The following is a 27995-nucleotide window of genomic DNA, read 5'->3' on the forward strand; positions in this document are numbered from 1 at the left end:
TTCGCTCTCCACTTCCTGTGAAATGAAGTATCGATGTTCCCTTATTCCCTACGCCGTTTGCAGTCCCCTTCGAACTGAACATGTTCGTTCCTATGGGACAGTCTTGCGCACTTAATTCCTGTCGCGTGCACGCGCTCTCAAGTGGCCAAGACAAGGACAGGGCATTAGTCCACACAGGTGTCGAAGTTCATCGCCATGGTTCCCCCGCCAGCTTTGATATCCGGAAATGTTGGGTTTTGCCAATAACATAAAAACACCTTCTCAAACACACACACACGATTATTATAATTATTATTATTGTAATGTATAAAATACGTTTAAATCTATAAATAAATAATGTTTATTTCTGACTAATGTCATGTTTTCAGTTGTTTGATATTCTACAGGAAGTAAGCGCACAATATCTGGGACTGGGACTGTTTCTTTAAATAACATCAGACACTCCGACTGGAACTGGAAGATAGTTACCGTAGTTTCATTTTCTCAATCTCAGTGTGTCTTTGGACTTATTTGAATGAACAAGGAACAAAACAGAGGCTGATCCGACAGAAATGTAAGTTTCGAGAGTAAATATATAACGTTAACGTTAGGTTAGTAACTTAGTAATGTTATGAAAACATAAAAAGCTACGCTGAAACATCTTTGTTTAGCTAACGTTAACGTAACGTTACTTGTAACTATCAAATTCTGCATTTCATTAACATTAAGCACTGAAGTATTACGAAATCAAAATGTATAGGCTATATTTATTACTTAGGTTTGTAAACTGGTTTAGGTTTGTTCTGCTATTTAAATGTTAACATTAGAATCACTCTAGAAAGATGTTAGGCTAGTAACTGTTAAACGCGACAAGTTGCCATTGGAAAGTTTAAGTGAGACCTTTAATTACAGCTCGCAAAGGTTTTAGCTGTAGTAGAACACATTAAATACTTAATGTAAATGACTAAAACTATATTAGCATCAATAATTGCTAAAGTAATTGTATTACAGAAGTATGTCTTGATACCCTCGACAATCCTCTGTGGGTGTTAACCTTTTACAGTCTATGATGAACCACTGTCTAACGTTACACGTCCATAGCTCATCAGCTCCAACAATACTCATACATAGGCTAAACATAAGAGTTTTATTTCTCCTCTGAGCCATAAAATAAATAGATTTTTAAAGATATTTTTTTTTTTAATTAAACATCCAGTTGAGATAACACCACAAAGTGAAAGTAAAAGTTAATTTACTGAGTATTTGAATAATAAGAAAGTCCACTACTGTTTGAAAGGGACTTTATGAAACTGAAAAATAAATTGACTATGGAAACAGTTGTACAGTTATTTACTCTACTATAAAATCATGGCGAATAATAGATCTTCAAACAGATTAAGAACTTTTCTTTCATTTTAATCCCTTTTTTTTATGTCCATGGTAGACAATACCAAGTAGTCTACCCACTGAATTTTTATTTTTACTACTGTTACAGTGGGAAATCATTGTAGGGAAAAGGTGTGACAACATGTCAAGATGATTATCAGTAACTTGAAACTTGAAAACCAGAGTTTTTGCCTTTCAGAAATTCCACATGGTTACTCAGTTTTATTTCCCCAAAGTTACATTGTGTTACTTATCAGTACCAGCTTTCATTCTTGCTCCAGAATGGATAAAGAAACCCCTCCTGCTGAGAGTGAGGTGATGGAGGAGGACCAAGAGAACTATGGAGGAGGAGACGTGACAGATGCGAAACCTGACCGCAAAGGGAGATTTATTCTTTTTGGCAGGTGAGATTGTGTTTTCTAATTTAATCCATCCACTCATCCGCCTATCTGTCTGTACATCCGTCATCCATCCATTCATTTATGCAATATGCAGAAATCAAACACGACTTAAGTGACCTAACCTGTTTTTTAAGTTGAGAAAAACTTTTGTGACTATTATTAAAAAAGTTGAAAGTAGTCTTCATGTTTTGAAGGCTGTCATACACTAGGTGGCGCCACAGTCCTCTTTGTAAATGACATAGCCGCTGTAACTCTTGCATCATATAGGCAATATTTGAATGTGTTTTGAGATGTTCAGAATAATGTTTCATAGCTCTTTAATATGAAAGCACCTGCATATTTAGAATTATACTAGACTACTTTCTTTGTGAATAAACAAATTCACTTATGTAAAGAGACTGTACATTTGGTGGCACTTTTGAGTATTCTTTCTCTGAGTAACAGCCCTAATATGTAAGTGTGATAGTATGTTTGTCAGTAGAGGTGTGCTGGTGTCCTGCATGACCTTGGTCGATGGGTTTGAATAGGCCTTTCGAAAGCTCTGGGGGGTGGCGTGTGTGCTGACTCAGGTAGCGTGCGCCGCCCCTGCCCAGCGGAGCCACCACTCCACTCTTTATAGAGTATAGAGCATGCCAGGACCCTAGCACAGACCACACCGCACAACAAGGGAAAAATCCACCCAAAAGAGCCTAAAATTTGGGCCAAATTCAGTAGATCTAGAAGGAAGAGAAGCACTTTTCAATGCAGAGTGGCGTACCATTTAATGAAGAGACCAGGTAGGAGAACCGTCAAGTGGGATATGAGGTAGGGTTTAGTTGGAGGGGAGTTGGGGGGGGCTTGCTGTCCCTCATCACATGGGACACCTGTGATTCACTCCACTATTCATATGTGCGAGAGAGTGTGTATAGGCAGGAAGGAACCCATTGTTGTGGTTGGGTAACATGTTGACTAGGCTCTTCTGGAATACTGGCACATATTGTACATCCAGTGGCCACTGTGGCCTTCTAATCTGGACGGATTCTTTTGGAAATTTGACAAGGGAGATATGAGACGTTTGTGAGAATTTTACCTCATGCATGTGGAATATTATTTCTTTGGGACACCATGCAGCTAATATTATGATCGATAAAGGGATTTAATTGTCTTCATGATATCCCGGTTAGCTGCCATTTCCTATTCTCTGATGGGCATGGGTTGTATTTTGCTTGAGGTTGGATTGAGCTTTTTTTTATTATTTTGATGTGTGTTAATGTCTCTTTTATATATATATATGGTTACACTTTATTTTAAGGTGTCTTTGTTACACTGTAATTATACAGAGTACTGAGTAATATTAAGTAACTACATGTACTTACTATAGGGTTTGGTTTGGTTTAGGGTTAGTTGCATGTAATTATGCATAATTTATAGTTATTAATATAGTAACTACATGTAACATATGTAACAATGACACCGTAAATACAGTTTTACCATATATATATATAGAATGAAGGTCCTGTAATAGATTGGTTAACTGTCCATCTCTGTCTCTCAGTAAGAAGAAGGATGGGAAGTTGCAGGAAAAAGAGCAATCTTCTGAAAGCCATTACAGGATTGTTTCACCAACATTCCAGTATAAGATGAGCCACCGGCGCATTGGCAAGTGCGTCATCATCAACAACAAGAACTTTGATGATAAGACAGGTGAGTCTTCATCTGCATGACTTTTTGTGTTGAACAATCAATATTAAATTGCTTATTGCTTTAAATGGCACATCCAGCAAAAAAACTGTTTTTTTAAGTTTTTTATTGTAAGCCTCTACCAAAAAGTCAATATCCTATTCATTATTGGTAAACATAAAAATAAATCATCATCATTCTGCATAGCTTTTTGTCAATTATTCGTCAATGATATGAAGGTTTTATTTTCTGAAAACAATTAATGACAAATGATTTGTTAAAATTGAGATCTAAAATTGTGATGTGTAAAAAAGATTTGCTCACCTGTATATTGTTGCAAAAGTAAACAAATTTTATTATAAAAACATTAGGATACTAAAGTATGGCAATGAAAATCTACTAAGTACACAATTAAACTCTTCCGTGACTTTTCTTACCATAATAACTATAGTTTCTGTAAAAACACCTCAGGCATTAGTGACTGTCTTTAAAAGATTTACAAGAAAATAAAACTGTTGAATGTAGGTAGTTACTAGGTCGATGCTCAGTTAGATTAATGGCGCTAACTTTATGCTCTGTTTAAGGGATGAATGTACGCAATGGCACGGATCGGGATGCTGGAGAGCTGTTCAAGTGCTTTAAAAGCTTGGGTTTTGAAGTTTTCATCTACAATGACCAGACCTGTAAGGATATGGAGCGTCTACTTAAAGAAGGTGAGAGACCAAAATATTCATCTTTACCACCCGGTTTACAAATTAGGCTTACATAATTCTACTGGGAATTTTTGTTTGATTGTATTACAAACATGAAATATAAGAACATACGTATGTGAGTAATATATATCAGTAAGAGCCAGAAATCTAAATCTAAAACGGAATGTGGTTGGGCTGCCTGATTGCTGGAAAATTGCATATGTTATTTTGATTGTTGTTTGTGTAACGTTTTGTTCCAAAACCCATTGAGCTGCCTCACTGTCACCTGACTACAAAGGCACCTGCTTTCTAATGCACTATAACCATCATGAAACCACATAAATGACCGTTTTGGGGTTAGTCTACATAGGTTGTTAGGTGTTAGTGTGTCGCTTAGCTAATTAGATTACAGGTATACATTATAAGAATGAAAAAAAATACAATTATTAGCTAATATAATCAGTTTTAATGACACCAATGGAACAATTTTTAGCTACGCTTTTCAGTATTGAATCTGCTGCCCTCTACTGTGTAGTGGCCCAAATTACCCCCTGCTGTTGGCAAACTCACAGTTTCTCTACATCAGGGTTCACCAATCTCGGTCCTGGAGGGCCGCTGTCCCTGCAGAGTTTAGCTCCAACCAGCTCCAACACACCTGTTTGAAAGTTTCTAGTATGCCTAGTGAGACCTTGATTAGCTGGTTCAGGGGTGTTTAATTGGGGTTGGAGCTAAACTCTGCAGGACAGTGGCCCTCCAGGACCGAGATTGGTGAACCCTGCTCTACATTAAGATAAATTAAGCGTAGCGTCAGTTCTGGCAGGTCAGGTTAGTCAAACTTGCATCAGTGACTCTCAGCTGATCCATGTCTACCCATAGGAATACGACGCCCATCACTGTATACATATATGAGCTCCTTCAGTATTATCAGCAGCTATCGCGTTTCTCAGGAGCGAATTACCCTCCTCCATCTCCAGCTCTTCCTCTCGTCAGTCAGGATTTGGCATTCTGATTCCCCTTGAATCAGAATAAAATCTCGAATTATGTTGTACTTTAAAATCTTGAATTAATGATATCTGCAATACATTCATGTTGGTTCTGTTCCGTTTATGCGCAGGGAGTTCTCGCCCAGAACAGAACCATACCGCCAAACCTAACTGTATGCTAATTGTCAATCGTATTTGACGATAGTGGTCCCGACAGAACTAAAGTTTAAAGTGTGACAAAACCGTTTTCTCACATATGTATTTCAGTCTCAGAAGAGGACCACAGCGACAGCTCCTGCTTCGCCTGCATCTTGCTGAGCCACGGCGAGGAGGGCATGATTTACGGCACGGATGGAGCCATTCCCATCAAGAGCATGACCTCGCTCTTCAAAGGAGACATGTGCAAGAGCCTCGTGGGCAAGCCAAAGCTCTTTTTCATCCAGGTAAGAGGAGCAGGGCTACAGGAGGATTTGGGGAGGAGAAAGGATGATGAGGAAGAAGTGAAGGAGGAGAAAATGGAGCAACTCCAGACAACGGTGTCTATTGTTTTAATGCTATTTCAGTCGCACCATACCCGGAGTGAACCTGTTTTTTGAAGTGCACTCTAGGCAGATATTGACATGGCCGTGTGTTTTTACTGGCAGGCTTGTCGGGGTTCGGAATTTGATGATGGCATACAGACTGACTCAGGACCGCCCAATGACACGATAGAGACAGACGCCAATCCAAGACACAAGATTCCGGTAGAGGCAGACTTCCTGTTCGCATATTCAACTGTGCCAGGTAATTTTTCTTCTCTTAAGCCCTATTCGCACGGGATTAGTATTACCTAGGGACCTCCGGTAATTTGTAATAATCGCAGAGGTCGTCTGTGATTTTTATCCCGTGCGAATCTGCCATGTCTGTAAAAATGTCTGTAAAAATTCCCCCGAAAATTCCCTACCGTATTTCGGCCAACACAGGGGTCCTCTGATAATACCAGTCCCGTGCGAATCCCCATGTCTGTGATTTGGGCTGTTTTTCTGTGAGCCTATCATTTCCTAAAGAACGTAACCATTATGGGCCGTTTAACAGTCCATTTTACGTCTGTATTAAAACTATATTAACAATAAAATATCTCGATATGCTCTACTCCAATCCGATTATAGTTTTTCTCCAAAAAAACTATGAAGTGCTGCAAAAGAGAAAACAAACTAAAGTAAAGACGTGATCCGGAAGCTCAACTCGGACCGTTGTCATGGAAACGTCAAATTAAGCATTATGGCGCAACATGGAAGCTCTTTTGGAAAGTTAGACGCTTTTTGTGGTAGTGTAACTTAGTAGTCTGTATCGTGGAGCATTTATTTGTCTCACACGGCCTCTAAAGACGTCTATCCTGTAAATATCTCAAGAAATCAAAGTGCGAAAGAGTAAAAATTATATAAAATGAAATAAACCAAATAAAATGATTAGAAAAACAAGCCTATCGCGACGTTTCTGTATTTATAATACCTTCTTCAGGCAGGCTTGTTGTAAATATGGACAAAGAATAAAAGAAAAAGAAGATATATTATATATTTATACAATAATATTATATTCTATAATATATATAATATATTTCTCTAATAAATTGGTTTTAAATAAGTTCTTTTTTTGAATTGCAATACTGCAGCGCGATCTTCGTTTCAGCACGTTCAGCTAGTGAAGTGTGAATGGGTGGGCGCCACTGATCTATATAATGAGTCATTCTATAGATCAGTGGTGGGCGCACGCTGTAAAGTCCGTAAACTCGAGGGAATTACGGACATTTATTTGCCCGTGTGAATGAGCCACCAAAAACACAGACATCAGGGGGTAATTTCTTAATTACAGAGGTCCAGGGGTAATACTAATCCCGTGCGAATAGGGCTTTAGTCATGGAATGCAGGACGTTTTGTCTCAAAGAGTACCACGAAACAGTGGCAAGAAAACACATCTTGAGTTGTCCTCTAGAGCTGCGCACAATAACAAACAGCAATGACCAGAATGGTCTAATTCATGAACAAATGACTCAAGTTCTTTTTAGTGAATCCAAAACATAGTTTGAGCAGTCTAGTCTCATTGATGAACAGATTACTTTTATGATTCAATCAAAAAGAATCACAAACTCAGGAGTTGATATATAAACATACAATGTTACAAAAGATTTCTGTTTCAAATAAATGTTGATCTTTTTAACTGTCTCTCTATTCTGAAAAAAGTATCACTGTTTCCACAAAAATAGCCGTTTTTAACTTTGATAATAATATAAAAATGTTTCTTGAGCATCAAATCATCATATTAGAATGATTTCTGAAGGATCATGTGACACTACTGGGGTAGTGGTTGCTTAAAATTCAAATATATAAAAATAATTTAACATTTTTTAAAAATTGTTTTACTATATTTTTGATCAAATAAATGCATCCTTAATGAGCACAAGAGGCTTCTTTCATAAAAAAATCTTATTGACCCACACCTTTTGAACAGTAGTGTATACTTGTACAAGAATATATAAATGTGTGTTTCATATAAGCAAAATGGATATTAAAACTGAAATATACCCAGGCGAATGAGAATTGAATCAATTTGAATCAAATCAATAGGTTGTGAATCTGAAAATCTGAGTAGATACCCAGCCCTGGGTTAAAATATGTCAAATCCTGTTCGTTTTAACATTCTTCCACATTTGTTCCCACAGGTTACTACTCCTGGAGGAATCCGGGCCGAGGGTCCTGGTTTGTCCAGGCCCTCTGTAACGTTCTTGATGAGTTTGGCAAGCAACTTGAGATCATGCAGATCCTCACACGGGTCAACTACAAGGTGGCCACCAGCTTCGAGTCCTGGTCAGAGGACCCTCGTTTTAGCGAGAAGAAACAGATACCTTGTGTGGTGTCCATGTTGACTAAAGAGCTCTACTTCAACTAACTAGTCGACCATCTTCACATGCTGGGCTCCGTCTGCCTTTTCTCAGCGCACACATTTTCTTGCCAAGGACATTATAGTAGCACACTTTTAATTTGTTATCTTTTAATAGTAAATATTAACAGAATTGTTAATCTGCCATAAGGAGGGAAACCTCAGTCTAATACTTGAGCAAAATATTTCTACATTTTTACGGTGCACATTTCAGAATGGCAGGTTAGGAGGTGTACAAAGACTGACCACTGACTGACTTCATCTGGGTGATCCCAGATGGAAGTTTGTGTGTAAAAGCACTTTTTTTTTTTTTTTCACGTTAGGCATACAGACACCGAAAAGGTCTTCCTCTGTGCTACTTCCTGTTCGAGTTCACTACCTTCTCAGTGCATGTTCAATTTCAACTTCCTCAGAGTATTCCAGAGAATAGTGATGTCATGTATGATCTTTGTCAACTGGCAGTGTAAAATATCCATGTTGCTTTGCCAACTTTGAAAGTTTGCTGCCATTTTTACCCTACAAGATAAAACTCTTTTTGGATATGAATGAAAAAATCTTTGTTAAAAATGTATATACGGTGCTTGAAAAAGACACGCCATACCACACACAAAAAAAAAAATTGCTGTTGTTCTGTTTTATATTGAAAAGAAGAAAAAGACAACTCAAGCATTTACTCTCTATATAAATGACCATTTGTAGCATTTCAGTTTGGCTTGGTTTGTTTTGGTTATTCCAGAATGCTCGTCAAAGGGGGGCAGAGAAAGGGCATGTATGGAAATGGAGTGACAAATAGTGAAGTAATGCTGACACCTGACTGGTTTTAAAAGCTATTCATTTATCCCTCGCTGGTTAGTTTGCATTCACTGAAAAAACCTAAATCAGATCTCCATGCATCACGTGTATTTTGAGCACACTGTAGCTTTAAAGTCTTCATGCATTATTTACTGATGTTTTGTACCGAATCCGTCTATAATCTACAGAGGCAGCTATTGAATTACTGGTGACCATTTTAACCATTTATCATCCATCTGACCTAACGTGCTGTTTGAACCTTGATGGAAGGTTCTGATGTGTTCAGAGCTTGTCTTTGGTTTCGTCCTACAGTTTTTTCCTTTTTCTTTTGGTTCTTTCTGTATTCTCATTCTCAGTTATTGCTTGTTCATTCAGATCACACACCAAATCTGCCAGCCTGTGCAACCGACCGACTGCCACAGATGAAAGGCCTTCTTTTCTTTATGCATGGATTATTATTAGTGAAGTGCTCAAACTATATTAAAGGAAACGTCAGCTCAACTTGTTTTGAAATGGAAAACGATTTTTATTTATAAATTTATACCACATCGATTTCAAATTTAAATGCTTTACTGTGGTAATAGTAATGTTTATAAAAATAATTTAAAAAAAGATATAATTGGCAAAAGTGCCCTTTTTTTCATTGATTGTGTCAACATTACACTGTATAAAGTGGGGCTGATTTTTGTTTAAATTACTTTACTTCAAATGAATGCATTTGTAAGCCTAATTTTACTGTATTAAAAAACTTTATTGAACTCTTTGTCAGTTTTGTTTTATTAATAGGCCTACTTCTAGGCTATGCACTACCCCTGTGGTGAAAATCAAGATTTTAATGTTTGTCTTTGTGGTGTTTTTAATATGCTTTATAAGTCAACACCATTGCTGAGTATTTTCTCCCTAAAACTGCAGTGATTTTTTTAAGACGGTCTCAAATAAAACGGTTTGAAATCACTTGTGTTTCTGACGTCACAAACTACCTTGTGACCAATCACGTCAACGAGTGGATCTTTGTGCTGGTGTGGAGGCGGGGCTAATTTGCATATTCATAGAACCGCATATACTAAATGAGGCAAGGATATAACATTACAATCAAGTTATTTTAAGGCATGACAGATTTCTTAATTAAATATGTCATTTTGGTGATCAAAGGTGAGTTTTAAGGGATAAAATGATTGACCACAGGGGGACTTAAGAAGTTTGGGGTCGGTAGATGTTTTTGAAAGAAGTCTCTTATGCTCACCAAGGATGCATTTATTTGGGAAAAAATACAATACTAAAAACTGTATATAGTAAAATATCATTACAGTTTAAAATAACTGTTTTCTACTTTTATATATTTTAAAATGTACTTTATTCCTGTGATGGCAAAGCTGAATTTTCAGCAGTCTTTTCAGTGTCACATGATCCTTCTAAAATCATTCTAATATGCTGATTTGCTGATCAAGAAAATGTATTATGCTGCATTTATTGGCGCTGCACAATATTTTTGTGGAATTTTTTTTTTTTTCAGGACAAAAGAACAGCATTTATTTGAAATAGAAATCTTGTGAAAATTTATAAATGCCTTTACTTTTGTGTACATGGGGAAAACATAGTAACATGTTAACTCATACTTTCCCATTTATACAGTAAAATAAAAATAAAAAAATGGCATAGATGATTTTATACAAATACGTTCTAGCAATAATCAAATAAGGAACACGACAAAGCTAAGCAACATTTTCCGACTAATTCCAAAAAACTGAATCTACCCTTAAAAACAACCTCTTTCACATAGATAAACCCAGTCCCCAACCTTCATTGGTTGTCTATCACAAGGTGGGGGCTGATTTCGAGGCATCGGCAATCAGCAGCGGTTTCCTGTTTGTCCCCTGGTTGTCATGGCCAGGACAGACAGCCTGGTAGAGCATGTCTGTGAAGGTTCCTGCACAAAAACTGTACAAGGGCGTCATGGTGTCTGCCCCCAAGAAACAAATCAAACCTCCCTCTGAGCTGGAGAAGATGCCAATGCGCTGGAAGGTTCTCCCACTTACATGGGTGAGCTCATGGGAAACGCCATTGTGCCAGGCTGTGTATTCGCCATTGAAATACTCAACACACCAGGACGTTGGGCCCCGTCCCAACCAGCAGTCCTCCTCTCGGCCCTTCCTGGGGATTTTATCGTAAGTGAGGCCTAGTTCCCAGTATGTCTTTCCAGCAACCTGCACTTCCCAGTAGTTGCGAACATCCGTGAAGCTCTTTCGGCTAATCACATTCAGGGTGGTGTCAAATCGAGAGGGATTTTCAGATACTTCCTGCCAGGTGTCAGTGTAAGAGACTGAGTCGCCCTCAGGGGAAACAATAAGTTTTGGGTGAGCAGAGTCAGGATCCAGAACAACATCTTGGGCATCTGAAAAATGGAAAAATTAGACTCTATGAATAGAAACAAACTCCTTGCGAGAACTCTGAGGTGCTAGGGACAGGTTTAGCAGGGGTTAGAATGATAGAAAACATTGCAGGAATGTTTGAACTTGCTTTAGCTGTACATATTAAAAGCACTAGAGTAATTCTCATGTGAAAATGTTAAGATCCTCACAGCTTTGGAAGAGTTTCTTGGTGACAGGAACCTGAGAACGTATGAACAGTAGCAGGTTGATGGTTAAGCAGAGCAGCTGTTCATTCTTAAATTCATCCATCTGGATTAACTCTGGATCAGTCAGCTTCAGAGTCTCCATTATTCTATAAACAAGGAAGAATATGTGCAGAAAAATGAACATGCAACACAAGAAGGAAGTGTTGTGCAGAAAATTCAGATTGCATGCTTGATTCAATGCTTGGCCCATTTCCGTCCCACAGATTTGTCAAAACAAGAAAACCATTTAAATGAAATAAAACAATAAAATGGTATGTAAAATACAGTAAAATATTCCAGTAACTTTGGAGTGTTACATACTTATTAAACTTAAATTTCCATCATGGACCAGCTGGAAACCAAATTCCCAAAACTGCAACACTACTTACCTTTCTTCCATCTCTGACATCTGTAAGTAAGAGAGAGGTGGCGATATTAGGGTTGAAAAAGTAAGCTATTTGTAGAACATTTCCACACTGCAGATGCCTTCATTTATCTATGGATTATCATTAAAAAATGAAATTAATCTCTAAAATATTTTCCAGGTAATGTTTTAACAGTTTTCTTTATTACAATGACAATATAAAACCAAAGTATTTCATTATCTTTACGATATCATATCACTCTTATCAAACTGTGGGTTTAACACAAGAAAATACATACACTACATTCAAAAGTACAGTAATATTTGTGAATTAATATAATAATATCAATTAAATGTTTCTATTCTAATATATTTAAAAATGCAATTTATTCCTGAGATGGCAAAGCTGAATTTTCAGCATCATTAACCCAGTCTTCAGTGTCACATGATCCTTCAGGATTCATTCTAAATATAGTTAAAATCGGTCAAGCTGCTTAATATTTTTGTGAATATTTTTGATCAATTCAATGCATCTTCACTAAACCAAAGTATTAATTTATTTGAAAAAAATATTTTCAACGCTGCCTTTATATTTGATGAATTGCATTTGGGGGTCCTTGGCATAAAACAAACAAACTTGGAGTTACTCAAAAAGTATTTGGTTACTACCTCAGTTATATAGTATTTCCATCTAAAAATGTTCTACTACAGAAAACGCACCTTCTCTTGACCCAGACGTTGATCTTTCTCCATCTGTGCAGATAGTTCAGCGAGCTGCTGATCGATTTCCAGCGTGAGGCGGTAGCACTTCTCAATGCTGTCCTCAACAGTTCTCTCCATGGCCTCCGTCTCAAGATCCAGCTGACTTAGAGTAATTCTAAAATCCTCATCCAAAACCCTCTTCATGTCATCATATTTTTTCTTAATCTTCTCTTTTAGAGTTGCAGTCTTGCTCTGTAGAACAATAAAAGATACTCAAGATACAACAAACCCGACTGCTTACTTACAGACGTTAATGGAAGTTTCGGCAACTTACATTGAAGTCAGATTGTTTTGATGACAGCTTCTTCATTCGGAAAGCCAGAATGTCTCTTTGTCTCTTCAGGTGCCCCTGATGTTTTATTGGGGTGTCCTTGAATGTGACATTTCAAAAGTCAAAATCAAGTTGAAAATATCCATCATAATGAATAGAAATTAGCTGAATATTTACCTGGATTTGTGTCTTCATCATTGACTTCTCAACTTCAATCTATACTAGAACCAGTTCTTCGCTTAATTTGATTGGTTTGGTTTTCTTTCCAGTCTTGTTCTCCACTGGCAAACGACTATCCTAAGCCCCAAACTCTGAGCTTTATACTGTACGGTTAAGATGCCAAGAATAGGGGAGGGGTGATGGTCCATCTGTTGTTCCTGTGCCCTGGGAAGTATTCGCGTTGTACGACTGTGGTCTGTAAATCTGGCTAAAGGACTGAAGGAGTTGTACTGGGCCTGCTGTAGTCTGAGTACATTGTGCCCAAAAGAGAAGGGAAGCAGCACTTCTAGCCAAACAAAACATCTATTTATATCACCATTTCACAAGACCTTTGAAAGTGTTGATGCATGTGTCGCAACAACTAATATTTAATGTTTAAATCAGGGTGTCCAGTTTAACCAGAAGAAAATTTTGACAAGGTTCTTCTTACTGTATCTACAGATGCATTTTAAGTTTAAAGTTGTACGTTTTGCATGTTTTAAGTTTGCGTGTCGCAACTGGGTCGAATTCCAAATAGTTCAGAAGCACTTATGGAGCAGGTAGCACTAATTATAGGCTTCAGCCATGACCCTGTTAGCTCTTGTAATGACTGATGCAAATTCTATGAATTGCGTATGAGTAGGAATGTTTGGATTGAGGCCTGTGCCAAGCCACCTGCAGCTGCCGCCTGTCTTTCTATCCATGATACATCATGGCCAACTTCCAGTCACAGTGCCAGCAAACAATGATTATTCTGACTCACGCCATTGGATGAGTTGGCATGCGTGGGAACTGACGTGGGTTGGCGATGACTCTTTGATTGAGAACATTTTTTAGTATGGCTGGAAATTAGGGCAGGGGTTTTTACACTGTGTAAGGTAAGGTGTCAGGTTACCACCAAGTTTTTTGAAGTTGACTTCTGGTATGTAGCAGATAAATGTTTGTCTGGATTTCACCCTTGCATAAATCATACAAATATGCTGAAGCTTCTGTTCATAGATGTATGAAACGGCACCGAACAACAGCACAAGTGTACTTTTCCATTTGCGCTCCATCTGAGATGAAATGTAAAAACAACAACAAAAATAGCCTACAGTTATTACTTACATAAAAAATACCGCATTTAGTATTTTTATGTGAAATCATTTGAGGATAGGTATTTTTTTTATTGGTAATTTTTTCAAAGTAAAAATACTGTCAAAATACTCCCTTTGTTTGGTATTTACAAATTTTCTCCAATCCAATGTAAGATGGTTAAGAGCAAATTCATATGCGTACGCACGTGTTGTGAGTTAGGTGGAGATTTTTCGTGAGTTCACCTGTGCGTACAAATACGAAATAATCCATGCAATTATTAGTGAATGAGACCCTAATGCTCTGTTTGTTTGAAAATCCCGACTATCTCCAGACATCAACTTTGGCTCCACCAATGACGTGAGTTCGGGGCGGGGCTATCTGTTTTTATGACCAATGGCAGACGGGAGGTGTTCAGGAAACCTATTTCAATGTCTATGAGTGATGAGAGAAGTGACTTCACCTTCAATGTCAGACTGTAAGTCTGGTAATAACATGCAATCTGTGCCAATAATGTATATTGCAGAGATAATATAGTCATACTATTTGATTAGAGAGTACATAAAGTGAGTTTAAACTTGACAATAGTGGCATTGGTGTTTCTTGTAGGCTACTTCTTTCTACTTTCTATTTGTTGTCCAAGTGCATAACTAAATATGTTTAAATCACCGCCTTCCTTGTGACATCACTTCTAAGGATTCTCACCTTGGCGTAAATTTCCTCATATTTTAACTACATGTTGTGTTCTCACAGACAGGAAGCATCTATCTCAGGTACAGAAACTGTAATTTTTTTAAGTCATATAATAATAATACAATAATAATTGTGTATAACATTACTTGGATAATTTTGATTGCTGTAGCAGAAGAGGTAAAGCTAAGAAATTGTGCTGTCTGATTTACATAATGTAAGGCAGCATCAATGATAGTGAGTTAAATCAAAAGTATTTATTTATTAATATACCACCTGAATACATATTTCAAACAAAACTATATTTAGGTCAGGAATAGTTTTCTGTCTTTGTGTGTGTGTGCGCGCGTGTGTGTGTGTGTGTGTGTGTGTGTGTGTGTGTGTGCCCATGTGGATGTGGCTTTGGAGGCCCGGTCCTAACCGTGTAATTGTCCCATTAAAGCACATCTTGAATTTCAAACATTTGGCACTTGAAATCATTCATCATGCTGAATATGCTAAAGTAACAACAGCTTGTTCTGTTCCTATACTTACACTCACAGCATTCCATTACTCACCAAAACTGTACAATGGCAGGTATGTTCTTTTAAATGTCTCTAATTGACATTATTGTCATAACATATGGCTTAGTTTAAATAGATTCTTTGTCTCTGCAGATAAAAACTATGAATTTTACATGCATGGTGCCGAGGAGAAAATCTGTTCTGGATATCTTTACAAATCTCCCCCAGAGAATCAGTTCAAGTCTCAGGTGTGTTTCTCTAGAAAAGAAACAGAACAGGTTTTATAGTGCATTATCGGGAGACTCCCTTTGCTAATTTCTCTCATGCTGTCTATATTTTTTGCAGAAATCATGGAAACGGAGGTTTTTTGTTCTTCTAAAGTACAGTAACAACATATGCCAGCTTAAGTACTATAAAAATGAAGAGATGAACAAACCACTTGGGGACATTGACTTGTCTAAGTATGTTCAATAATTGTACGCACTGATCCACCTCCTCAGATCATAAACCTGTCTGTCAACCACCCAGAATACCTTAGCAACAATCTATCTTATCTATTAAACATCATACACTGTAAAAAGAGTTAGATCAATAAGTTATGACATGTTTTTACATTGCTTTATCTCACCAAAAAAAAGTTAAGCAATTTTCAACTTTCAACTCAATTTTTAAGGTGAGTTTAATGTAATTTAAGTTGAAATGACTGAAACATCCAAGTTGATTGTACTTAATTTAAGGTAGCAACTTTTTTTTTACAGTGTAGTTTGTCTTGACAAACTTTCCTTACACAATTACTATTGTACAGTAAGGCTGCAGCTCTTCTGTTTTTCTGCCTGCCCTGCAGGATCAAATTCATGTTCTTGAACCCCGAGATGGATAATAAGTGGAACTGGATCCAAAACCATTTCAGATGTTCTCCTTCATGCGTATTGTTTATTAGAGTACCAGAAAGAGACTTCTTCCTTATTGGAGAAAACAGGTTTGTCCTGAATGTGTTTGCTTTGTTCAATGGCAGTGATTTATTGGGGTTTTTTTGTAGTAAATTGAGTGAAAATATTTATGGTAACACTTTAGTTTATGGTCCAATTCTCACTATGAACTAGTTGTTTATAAGCATGCATATTACTAGGATATTGGCTGTTTATTAGTAATTATAAAGCATATATTAATGCCTTATTCTGCATGACCATATTCTACATCCCTAATCCTACCCAATTCCTAAACTTAACAACTTACTAACTATTAATAAGCAGTAATTATGAGTTCATTGAGGCAAAAGTCGTAGTTAATAGTGAGAATTGGACCCTAATCTAAAGTGTGACCATTCTAACGTGTCTAAGACTTTTGCACAGAACTGTATATGATATCTTTATGATAAATATAGAGATGAATTTTACAGAAACGTATTACTTTTTGTCATTTCTATTGTTTTAAAAATAATGATATGATTAGACAGTCTCTGAATGATGCAATATAACATATTTGTGCAGTTGGGAGATGGAAAAATGGTTCACTGCTTTATATGACATCTTACATAATCGTCCACACAGACTGTTGGATCCCAAGGTAATGTTTTTACTTTTCTGACTTGAAAATGCATGCATTTCATTCATAATTGAGCACGGTGTGCAAAATATTTTCTTTTGGTTGAATAATCTGAATTAAACATCTGTCACGCAGACATTTGGGTCGAATAGACACATCAGGGAACTTCCACAATCAGAAAACGAGCAGGTATATTAGCACATGGAAGGGGCTGTCTGCTAAAAATAGGTCTGGTTTGTGGCCAACCGGTATTTCAGGTTTTATGATCCTTAATGATAATAATAAGTCTTTAGAACTTACTCTTTTTTTTTTTGAATAATTTTTTATCACCTGAGGAGAGTGGCACAGTTAAGTCTCAATAAATGTGAATCAAGAGATCACCATAATCAGTGTGGCTCTCATTTCTGCAACCCATACTGATTATATCAAACAAGCTGGAGGAAAAAAAGGTTTGCTAATTTTAGAAAAATTGCTTGTTGTAATGGGATTTGTTTAACCCTTTGCTTTGAGAGTTCACTCCACTTATTCTGATTACTAATGTACTTAATTTGCAGCTGTTCAATAATCTAATGATATCATATTGTGTTAATGACAGGAAGTTGAGTGGGATCATACAACATGTGTTACACATGAGCTGCCATCACATGTGACCCACGAGCCCATCTATGCTTCTCCTGTAAAATTCAGAAGTAATCAGGTAGAGGCATGCAAACAACATAAGAGGAAATACAAACATATACTCACAAATATACTTATAGTTTCACTCTTTTTTGCCCGAGACAGAATTGAGAACAGAAACAAACCGCGAAGATAACGACACAGATGAATTGTCAGAATGAGTGCAGAAATGTACTCATGCAGGCTTCATCCTAAACTCCAGCTTCTTTACCTGTCATAACAGTCTGGAAACAAGATTGAATTTAAGATATATTTGTTGTTTTATTTTCACAGTTCAAGTAGTATGTTAAATATAAGGTTGAACAGGATTCTAATATGCTAAATCATATTGTGTTTCACTGACTTGCACTAAACCAAAGCAAAATGAATGTTTTTATAATAGTTTTGCATTGGGAACCTCAATTGATATTGATGATGATATGAACTGCACAAAATCAATATGATTAAAGCAAATTACCAAAAGTCAATTATATTAGAACAAGGCAGCTTATTTTCAGAAAGACCAGAACAATACTTCAGTAAAGAAATGTGTGCAGCTATGTACTGTGTAAATATAGGCTACTAAATGTATATTTAAATATTAAGTTTAAATTAGGCCTATATGAAGTTATAATATTACAATATTATATTGTTTCAAACAAATGCATGTTCTAATAAACATTAACCTTGATGTGAAATGTACAGAAAATAAAATGTAAATGTATGACCTGTTTTAACATGCACGCATTTGATTAAAACTATATTGTGTGTGATTTCAATGTCAATATTTTGCAATATTTAAATGTACAAGATTTATGGTATTCATTTTCTTTCATTTACTTCTGGTTCATACCCTGAATTTCCCGTTGTTATGTTACTCTGTAAACTCAGTGTATTGCTTTTCTTTAATTCTGTATTTTGTATTGTACTATGCAGCCTTTTGAAGGTTTCTTATGATAAAAACTTTGTTTACTATATGTTAAAATTTTTTCTCAAAATCAATTTATCTGTATCTGTGGCTGCAATGTGATCTATATTTGTATGTATTTGTTTTTACCAAATAAACATTTACTTGAGTTTCCATGCTGAAACATTAATTTTCTGAGTAGTCCTAGCTATGCTGTGACTGACAATAGATAAGTCATAAAAAACACTAAAAATGAAACATAAACTCACAAAAGCAATCAATTTTATTTGTGAGCTGTAATCCAAATCTTTAGAATCCAGCATATACGATTGTGAGGAACAGACCCAAATTCAAGACTTTATTCTATAGGATTAATCTTCGGGCCAGTCCCAAATGGCACCCTAAATACTCGCGGTCTTCCAACGAGTCTGCACTTTCGTGACGTAACGCTGCTTTAACTGTCGGGAAAAGTGCGCATCAAGGGCGCATATCGACCGCAAAGGGGGGGGGGTGCACCGAAAGTGCATATGAAGTGTACCATTTGGGACAGGGCCTTGATCTCCATTGTCAGCATCGACCGTAAAAGTCAAATTTACGACAGTTTTACGTTTTACGGCAGTGATAACAAACACTCATTGGCCCTGTCCCAAATCACACTCTTATGCACTTTCGGTCTTGTGGAAGGCATCACGTCACGAAAGTGCGGACTCGTAGGAAGACCATGAGTGCTTAGGGTGCCATTTGGGACAGGGTTATTGGCTCTCTTGACATGCCGTGTTTCAAGTGATGTGCCTGGCCAAATCCAAAATCGCCCCCTAAACCCTCAATCACTATTCCCTACACTAGTCCACTAATACATTTCACTTGAAGGAGTGAATGAAAACGAGGAAGTGAATTCAGACAGCCGTTGAGTGTACATCAGTTGTACACTTGTTATTGTGGTGCAATGTGGGATAGAATGAGTGCACTCAATAACATCCACTAAGGTTTCGGACACCACAACAAATGGATGTCCCATGATGATACTCACAGCATACACAACAACTGAATACGAATGGATGAAAGCAAATACTGAATTTAACCCAAGAAAGATAAAATATAAAAAAAACGTATTCAACAAAACATATAGCCCATATCTTATACCTTATATATAATATATCCAAAATAACTTCAAGTGAGGTGCTAGATAAGTTATTCCTTGAATGAGCAGTCTTCATAGAAACTAATTTGATCTTCTACAGGGTGGGAAATAGTGCAGAATTCCAGTAATTTCATCAATTTACCAGCAAGTGTGCTTAAGAAACACAAATGAATGGGATTCAATGTGCTATTGTTGGAACTATTGGTTGTTTGGAACTATTGGTTGATCCGACACGCATTACTTCCGCATTCCTCAATTCCAATGGACGCCTATGGGAGTGTCGTAATTGTTTTCAGCAGCACTGTACGTCATTATTATACCATATTATATAGTTTCAGCATTATTGTTACACATTAACAATAAGACTAGAATGGTGCATTCTATGCATATTTGAATGCATTTTTATGCCAGAAACAAGCAAAGTGCAACAATGAAAAAAAATTGTCACTGACACACCCCTTATGTACACTAATCAATGACACAATTTAGTTCAACCTTGGTTTAATTTTTTCATTCTCAGGGACCCTTCACATAGACTCCTATTATAATATTTTTACTTTCATTAAAAGTATTAGCATTATTGCATGCATATTAGATCAGTTGTTAATGTTCATTCAAATAGATAGAAATGTCATGCCATGGTATTTCTGTTTGTAATATGTATTGTTTGTGCTTAGAGTACAACACATTTATTTAACCCTAAAAAAAATGTTACAAAAAATCCATCAATCACCCCCAACCCCCTCAAAGTAAAAAGTACCTGATTTTAAATGTACTTTAAGTATTAAAAGTAAAAGTACTTTCATAACAATTTATTCTCTTAATGTCTATATGTTGAATCTGATAAATGGAAAAGTGCCAGGTGAATATTTGTACATATTTCCAGTCATAGCTTACTGTAAGTGCTTCAGAAGCTACATTTGTTTTTGTAGTTTCAAGTTTCCCACAATTCATCAAAGCCATATGAATACCTAGTTTGTCTGGTAATTTCCACAAACTAATTACCGACACAATCAAAAGGGAGGGACTTTTAAACCTGAGATTACATATGACCAGAAACTCCTCCTGTTACCAGAATAACTCTCTGGAAGAAACAAAAAGCCTCAAGCTTCCTCCTAATCTGCCATCATAACACGCACGTTGAGAGAGCTGACTTTTAGAGGACACTATTTTTACCGAGACACAAGGTAAGACAATACTATTTTAGAACATGGCTATTGATATGATGATTCTGCTTTGTGATGCTTGTATAGAAATAATGCAGATACTATTCATAACATATTATGAATGAAATATGATGGAGGGTTAATTTCCATTGCATTTTAATTAATTTTCACTGGATATTAGTTTTGTTTTACAAAATCATAAATGTTGTTTGCATCTGATTGTTTTTGATGTCAGTGCTTATAGTAAAATTATTTCACATCTATTTTAGCAACAACATGAGCAAGTCCAAAAAAAACAAAAGTCTAAAATCATTTAGTAAAAATTTACTAAATAGATTTAGTAAAATAATTAAGAAAGACAATTTAATGACAAATTAAATTGAGTGGTAGGCTATCTATGTGTTTAATGTTAATCGGTTTTATTCATGTTTCTGCAGCAGCAACTGCAAAGTTTTACAAAGAAGCAGCAATGGTGGAGGAAGTGCACACTGGATACCTGCACAAGTCTCCTGGTCAACCGGCCTTATTAAAAACCTTTGTACGTCTCATATTGCATTTCAACTTGAAATTTAAATATTTGCAGTCTGTCAAAGACAGTTTCTCTGTTCATGAAACTTAACAGTTTTACCTGGTATATCTGTCACAGAAATCATGGAAGCGCCGTTTCTTTGTGCTCTCCAAGACGGGTGAAGACGCCTACCATCTGACATACTATACAAACAACGAAAAGAGAGACAAATCTGCGGGAGAGATAGACCTTTCTAAGTAAGGAAAATACTATCACACTCAAAAATAAACATAGTATTTTCACACTATAATGAGAAATTCTTACTGTTTTAAAGGATCAACTTGATGTTTACTGGCCTAGAGACACATCCGATGCGGGACTGGATTCAGAAACACTTCAAGTGTCCTCCATCCTGTGTGCTGTTCTTGAGGGTGGAAGACAACACACACAAAAACAGCAGAGACTATTTTCTTATTGGCGAAAACAGGTTTGCAACCATCATTTTGACCATCACACCATAGTTCCATGAAAGCCAGCACACAAAGAGAAAGTATACACATTTAAAATTGAGTCTTACAAAATAAAGTCAACAAAGCTTTACTGCCATGACTGTTTGCGTTTACAATATTGCAAAAGCATATATAGCATTCAAACAATAAAATAGACAATACAGAAAATATATATGAAATAAACGAAAAGACAGTAAGAAAGAGAAGAAGTCTGAGTAATTTCATGGAGTCTTTAAGCGGTAGCTTAATCATTATACTTCTTATATACTGCAAACATAATTCTAGAAGTTGTTTAGTTTTAATTTCTCATTTTAAAACAACTGATGATGATTTTTCAAAACAGTAAATGTTTTCTGGTGTTTTCAGTGATGATGTGAATGGTTGGTACAAAGCCCTGACGACCCAGAAATCAGATAATAAACGGAAACATACATTTGACACACTTGAGGTAAACATTAAAAAATGTCTCTCTCTTCTCTCTCTCTATCTTTACACACATGCATATATATATAAATCACCAGTCATAATATTATTATAACTTTATTTTTTATTTTTTGTTGTTGTTTTGTTTAGAAATTCATGGCATTATTTATTTATTTTCATAATTTTTAAGCATAAGTTTTTTGATCATTGTTTTTTTACATCCCAAGAAACAAAGAATCTAAGGGTGTCAAAACTTTTGAGAGGTTGTGCATGCTCACATACTTACCTCTTTCCACAGGACAGCAGATTTAGATCAGATTTAGAGAAGTGGCCAGAATCAAAGTTTGAAGATCAGTCTGATGACCATCATGACTATCCTCACAAGTTCAGCGAGCCTCCAGTACCAGCAGTGCGCAAGGTTTTGCACATTTACATGTTTCTTCAACATTCTGTATGCACACAAATGCTTTTAAACTTCCATATGACAAAAACTCAAACTTCTATTTGACAGATTTCAGTTAACAAGGATAAAGATGAGAAGGATGGGAAAAAGGATGAATCTCCAGAAGATCCAGAATACATGCACATGGCATCAGTGTAGGTGTTTGAGAGGACTTCTCAACTTAACTGGCCTAGTGAAATGTGAAATGCACTCTGTTGATAAAATGCAATTTTCTGAGAGACATTTAATTAAATTCTGTGGTCTTTCCTGATTAGGCAAAAGGCGTTGGAAGATGTCCAACAGGAGGCGGACACTGCATGCATTCAGACAAAGTAATTTTGAAGTCTTCGTTTCACCTCATGACACTGCACTATTGTGTTAGTTGGGCAAGATACAGTAAATTGAGTGCGTGTTGCCGTCTGACACATACTGTAGTAATGTGCTCACGAAGTTCATTCCCCTGAGCCTCAGATGCTACACATAGATGTAATACTTCGTTTATTAAAGACTACAAAACAACTCTTATCTTAGCATTGCTGAACATTCTGTTTTGTTGTTTGGAAATGTCCAGTCTTGCTGAACAGATCAATGCTAAGTTTTAGAGAAGCAATCATCTCTGACTAGAGCGATTAAGCAACCATCATTTTGAGGCTGAGCGTTGTTTAACACTAAAATGATCTAGATTCATGATTCCCATTTGCTTAAAATACATAAAGTTAAACTCATTTTTATTATTATTTTGTCTTTTTCAGCACTTCCATTAATGGCCACGAGTTCTCTGCGTGCAATGGTGCAGTCAACCAGGATACGGACGATGAAAATAAACGGTACAGTTTGATTCTAATGCAGTTTTACTGACATCATGACAGCTTTGAACTGTGTTTTTCTGCTGAATACGTCTGAATGATGTCATCGTTGTTTCACTTTCTTACCTTTTTCCTTAGAATGAGTACAGGTGAGATGCGTTCTCTGCCTCGTCTCCTCAACTTCAATGGGAACTGTGCCTCTACTGAGCTGAACGAGGCGCCTCTAAACAACAGGTGATTTTTATCATTTTAGTTCACCCTTCTCCCCTATTAGTCCATTAGTTCAACACTAGAAATACATTTAGAGTATAATGCATAAAAGGAAACCCACTTTATATTAGGTGTCTTTAAAAAAAAAATTAAATGTTAGGTTCAGTGTACTTAATATGTTCATGCTGTATTGCAAAATACTTTTGCTGCTACTGAGGTGGGATACGGGTGTGGTTAGGGACAGGTTTGGTGATATGGATAGGCTTAAGGGTGGTTTAAGGTGTAAACAGTGTAATTATAATGTAATTGCATAAATTAATTACAGCTGTAATTACATGCAGGTTTTTTTGTAAATATAAGTACAACGTAAAAAAGATGTATGTACACAGTAAATGATTTGTTTAAATGTTAGTATACCATAGTTAAAAACACTTAATATAAAGTGGGACCAAGGAAACAATTGTGAACAGTTTTCTGGCTTTTTGATTCTCAGCTATGTTTAGCATTAAGGTTGTGAAAAATGTGGCATCTGTTTAATATTGTCAATGCATATTTCTATTCTGTAGTGAAATGCACACACATGTTGAGAAGGAGATCTGCGTGAGTCAAAACAGTCTGAAAAACAGTCTGATCTTGACACAGGAAGAAGGCAAACCATGGTACCACTCTCACTGATGAATAATTACAGATGTTACAGTTGTATCCTAATAGTGAAAACATGAACATGAGTACAAAAGAACAACTTACATTGTATTATGTTTCTCAATGTTCTTTGTCTCTCATCCTTTTCCTCTCCAGTGTGTCAGAGTGTCGGCAGATTCAGGACTCACGTCTGTTCCATAAGGGGGATCAAATCCTGGCCTTCAATGACCTGCTAATAGACACAGTAGAAGAGATACAGACATACATGAGAAGACTGAGCAAGGACGAGGTAAGATGATGATTCCATTTGATGTTTTTCCATCACTACATTCAGAGAGCTATAAATAAATGTTACTGAAATTATCTGCAGGTAAAACTCACTATTCGGCGGTTTCTAGGATCCCAGCCTCTGCACTCTGAACCCTGCACATCAAACTGAGGACATGAAACTAAATCTCATGTGAACTATCTTGTCACAATTGAGTTATTAGAAATATTGTGCACACCTAGTTTAAGGTCAAAGAGTCTGTTGGATATTAAAGCTCATTCATTTGAGTCTAATCATACAGGTGGAAGACAAGGCGTTAATAACAGAAGTGGAAATTAGGTTATCTATCTAAAGTACCTTGTCCTTTTGCTTGTACATTAATCATGTAAATATGCAAAACAATGTGAATTAATTGTTATATTCACTGACATCAAAATGCCACTGAGTGAAAGAAATTGAAAACATTTAGAGTGTAAATATGTACATAAAACTGTATGAGTGGTGATGGGCATTTATTAGTTCATGTTGGTTTATGTGAAGAACAAGATTCAGTCAAGTATTATTTATTCATACAATTATGAAGGTTAATTCACTGTGAAAAATATGCAGTTCTAAACTGTTCATGTATTTTAACATCTTTAAAGCTGCACTCTTTACATTTCTAACAGTATGAGATACTTTATATACTTTGTATATACAACTTTTCTGTCATTGTGTATTTCATTTTGAAAAGCATGTAATCAATGATGTATTGCTCCAAATCTATAATGATTTGGAGCAATACATCATTGATTACATGCTTTTCAAAATGAAATACACAATGACAGAAAAGTTGTATATACAAAGTATATAAAGTATCTCATACTGTTAGAAATGTAAAGAGTGCAGCTTGATTTAAATGTTTCAGTCACTCTTTAGATTTATGATTACTGAAGATATAGACTACTTAATATATTGATGAATTATGCTGTATAAAATGCATTTGCACATTGTTACACTGTGAATTGTTATTAAACTTGCATAACTCTTAAACCGTGATTGTGTGTGATTGTGTGTCACTTAAACTAGGGATTTAAATATTAGAGCTCGGAGATACAAGGGGGATAATCAATGGATTTGAATGATTAGTTGGATATACACTCACCTAAAGGATTATTAGGAACATCTGTTCAATTTCTCATTAATGCAATTATCTAATCAACCAATCACATGGCAGTTGCTTCAATACATTTAGGGGTGTGGTCCTGGTCAAGACAATCTCCTGAACTCCAAACTGAATGTCAGAATGGGAAAGAAAGGTGATTTAAGCAGTTTTGAGCGTGGCATGGTTGTTGGTGCCAGACGGGCCGGTCTGAGTATTTCACAATCTGCGCAGTTACTGGGATTTTCATGCACAGCCATTTCTAGGGTTTATAAACAATGGTGTGAAAAGGGAAAAACATCCAGTATGCGGCAGTCCTGTGGGCGAAAATGCCTTGTTGATGCTAGAGGTCAGAGGAGAATGGGCCGACTGATCAAGCTGATAGAAGAGCAACTTTGACTGAAATAACCACTCGTTACAACCGAGGTATGCAGCAAAGCATTTGTGAAGCCACAACACACAACCTTGAGGCGGATGGGCTACAACAGCAGAAGACCCCACCGGGTACCACTCATCTCAACTACAAATAGGAAAAAGAGGCTACAATTTGCACGAGCTCATCAAAATTGGACAGTTGAAGACTGGAAAAATGTTGCCTGGTCTGATGAGTCTCGATTTCTGTTGAGACATTCAGATGGTAGAGTCAGAATTTGGCGTAAACAGAATGAGAACATGGATCCATCATGCCTTGTTACCACTGTGCAGGCTGGTGGTGGTGGTGTAATGGTGTGGGGGATGTTTTCTTGGCACACTTTAGGCCCCTTAGTGCCAATTGGGCATCGTTTAAATGCCACGGGCCTACCTGAGCATTGTTTCTGACCATGTCCATCCCTTTATGACCACCATGTACCCATCCTCTGATGGCTACTTCCAGCAGGATAATGCACCATGTCACAAAGCTCGAATCATTTCAAATTGGTTTCTTGAACATGACAATGAGTTCACTGTACTAAAATGGCCCCCACAGTCACCAGATCTCAACCCAATAGAGCATCTTTGGGATGTGGTGGAACGGGAGCTTCGTGCCCTGGATGTGCATCCCACAAATCTCCATCAACTGCTAGATGCTATCCTATCAATATGGGCCAACATTTCTAAAGAATGCTTTCAGCACCTTGTTAAATCAATGCCACGTAGAATTAAGGCAGTTCTGAAGGTGAAAGGGGGTCAAACACAGTATTAGTATGGTGTTCCTAATAATCCTTTAGGTGAGTGTATACACTAGTTTATTGTGCATTGCAAAGTAAAATAAAGATTGTTGTAAGATATATTGTTTGTAGCATTTTGATTATAAAAGTTTCTTATGTTAAAATCTTTGCTTACTGTAAAATGTTCCAATTTGTCCTCAAAATCAATTTATCTGTATCGGTGCATTCAAATAAATCAGTGCCAGGTCGGAGGTTTGCATGTATTTTTATGCCAGGAATAAGCAAAGTGCAACAATGAAAAACATTCTCACTTGCATACCCCTTCCCTTAACTACGTATGTACACTATTCAATAACACAATTTAGCTTAATCTTTGTTCAATCTTTACATTCTCAGGGACCCTTCACCCAGACTCCTATTATAAAAATAAATCTAGATTATCAAGTTCTTCAGGAGTTGTGGAACTCCAGTAAGTCGGCTGTCAAGGCTATCTTATTCACTTTAATCATTGGATGAATTGATTATTTTCTCTTTAATATAGATGATGCTGTCATTAATAAATTAGTCATGACAAAAAAAAAGACATCCGATCTATTTTTCCATGCGTCTGCTATGAAACCAATTATAATGTTACCTAGCTTGTTTGGTGGCTTGTTTAATAGTAGCTTGTTGGATAGTACGTCACCCACTACAACAGGGATAGGCAACTCCAGTCCTGGAGGGCCACTGTCCTGCAGAGTTTAGCTTCAGCCCTCATAAAAACTCACCTGCCTGTATCTATCTAGTAATCCTGAAAACACTGATTGCCTTGTTCAGGTGTGTTTAATTAGGGTTGGAGCTAAACTCTGCAGGACAGTGGCCCTCCAGGACCGGAGTTGCCTATCCCTGCACTACAACTACACAGCGATAAGCACTATGTGTGAACTGATACTAGGCTAATATTGTAGATCTACCGGTGTGTTGGGATTTGCTCAATATGATGTTAAGTGGCAGATCAGTGGTCTTGTCTGTCCCAGACGAAACCTAATATACTATGTGGGGGACACAAGATAATTTAATAATTATAATATGACCGCGTGGTGAACCTACCTAACTCATATTTAAACAACTATCCCTTTGTGTAAGCTACAAGTACAATTTTGGCTGTATTATTAGTGTCCCCATCAAAAGTTGCTCTTGAAATCTTTTTTGTTTATTG

The 27995-nt window shown here is 36.7% G+C and overlaps 4 protein-coding genes and 1 long non-coding RNA gene across 9 annotated transcripts; 3 read left to right on the plus strand and 2 right to left on the minus strand.

The window, feature by feature from the left end:
- Nucleotides 1-143: 143 nt before the first annotated feature.
- On the plus strand, nt 144-9566 carry casp7 (caspase 7, apoptosis-related cysteine peptidase). 3 transcript variants are annotated; one of them, XM_084134493.1, is made up of 7 exons: nt 144-553; nt 1647-1769; nt 3301-3449; nt 4010-4138; nt 5368-5543; nt 5745-5883; nt 7799-9566. In XM_084134493.1, the coding sequence occupies exons 2-7, from the start codon at nt 1648-1650 to the stop codon at nt 8023-8025; spliced, it is 942 nt and encodes a 313-aa protein (XP_083990619.1). In that variant the 5' UTR covers nt 144-553; nt 1647; the 3' UTR covers nt 8026-9566. The 3 variants fall into 3 exon arrangements, with proteins under 3 accessions (XP_083990619.1, XP_083990620.1, XP_083990621.1); XM_084134494.1 differs by lacking the exons at nt 144-553; nt 1647-1769 and adding an exon at nt 2411-2542; XM_084134495.1 differs by lacking the exons at nt 144-553; nt 1647-1769 and adding an exon at nt 2805-2924.
- A 479-nt stretch (nt 9567-10045) lies between these two features.
- LOC311095756 (putative E3 ubiquitin-protein ligase TRIML1) lies at nt 10046-13295 on the minus strand. The gene is made up of 6 exons (XM_084134492.1): nt 12997-13295; nt 12823-12918; nt 12507-12740; nt 11812-11831; nt 11387-11529; nt 10046-11200 (listed from the first exon to the last, which is right to left on the minus strand). Exons 1-6 carry the CDS (start codon nt 13015-13017, stop codon nt 10623-10625), a joined length of 1092 nt encoding a protein of 363 aa, XP_083990618.1. The 5' UTR covers nt 13018-13295; the 3' UTR covers nt 10046-10622.
- A 1505-nt stretch (nt 13296-14800) lies between these two features.
- Nucleotides 14801-18587, plus strand: plekhs1.4 (pleckstrin homology domain containing S1, tandem duplicate 4). Of its 2 annotated transcripts, XM_084134496.1 has the most exons (9): nt 14801-14864; nt 15324-15357; nt 15438-15532; nt 15630-15745; nt 16129-16263; nt 16775-16850; nt 16965-17018; nt 17425-17526; nt 17613-18587. In XM_084134496.1, the coding sequence occupies exons 2-9, from the start codon at nt 15351-15353 to the stop codon at nt 17616-17618; spliced, it is 591 nt and encodes a 196-aa protein (XP_083990622.1). In that variant the 5' UTR covers nt 14801-14864; nt 15324-15350; the 3' UTR covers nt 17619-18587. The 2 variants fall into 2 exon arrangements, with proteins under 2 accessions (XP_083990622.1, XP_083990623.1); XM_084134497.1 differs by lacking the exon at nt 16965-17018 and having other exon boundaries at nt 14828-14864.
- Nucleotides 18588-20656: 2069 nt separating this feature from the next.
- Nucleotides 20657-25545, plus strand: LOC311095755 (pleckstrin homology domain-containing family S member 1-like). 2 transcript variants are annotated; one of them, XR_014608901.1, is made up of 14 exons: nt 20657-20721; nt 21138-21238; nt 21347-21465; nt 21543-21695; nt 22084-22165; nt 22439-22558; nt 22652-22737; nt 22858-22914; nt 23335-23409; nt 23527-23622; nt 24165-24257; nt 24397-24529; nt 24611-25116; nt 25397-25537. XR_014608901.1 is itself a non-coding variant. In XM_084134491.1 (13 exons), exons 2-13 carry the CDS (start codon nt 21170-21172, stop codon nt 24677-24679), a joined length of 1152 nt encoding a protein of 383 aa, XP_083990617.1. In that variant the 5' UTR covers nt 20657-20721; nt 21138-21169; the 3' UTR covers nt 24680-25545. The 2 variants fall into 2 exon arrangements, 1 of the variants encoding a protein (XP_083990617.1); XM_084134491.1 differs by having other exon boundaries at nt 24611-25545.
- LOC311095759 lies at nt 22505-24455 on the minus strand. The gene is made up of 3 exons (XR_014608902.1): nt 24346-24455; nt 23515-23611; nt 22505-22589 (listed from the first exon to the last, which is right to left on the minus strand). It is a non-coding gene; the product is annotated as an uncharacterized lncRNA (long non-coding RNA).
- Nucleotides 25546-27995: the final 2450 nt, after the last annotated feature.

This window comes from Abramis brama (assembly GCF_963993115.1).
Source record: "Abramis brama genome assembly, chromosome: 14".
Classification (NCBI taxonomy): Eukaryota; Metazoa; Chordata; class Actinopteri; order Cypriniformes; family Leuciscidae; genus Abramis; species Abramis brama.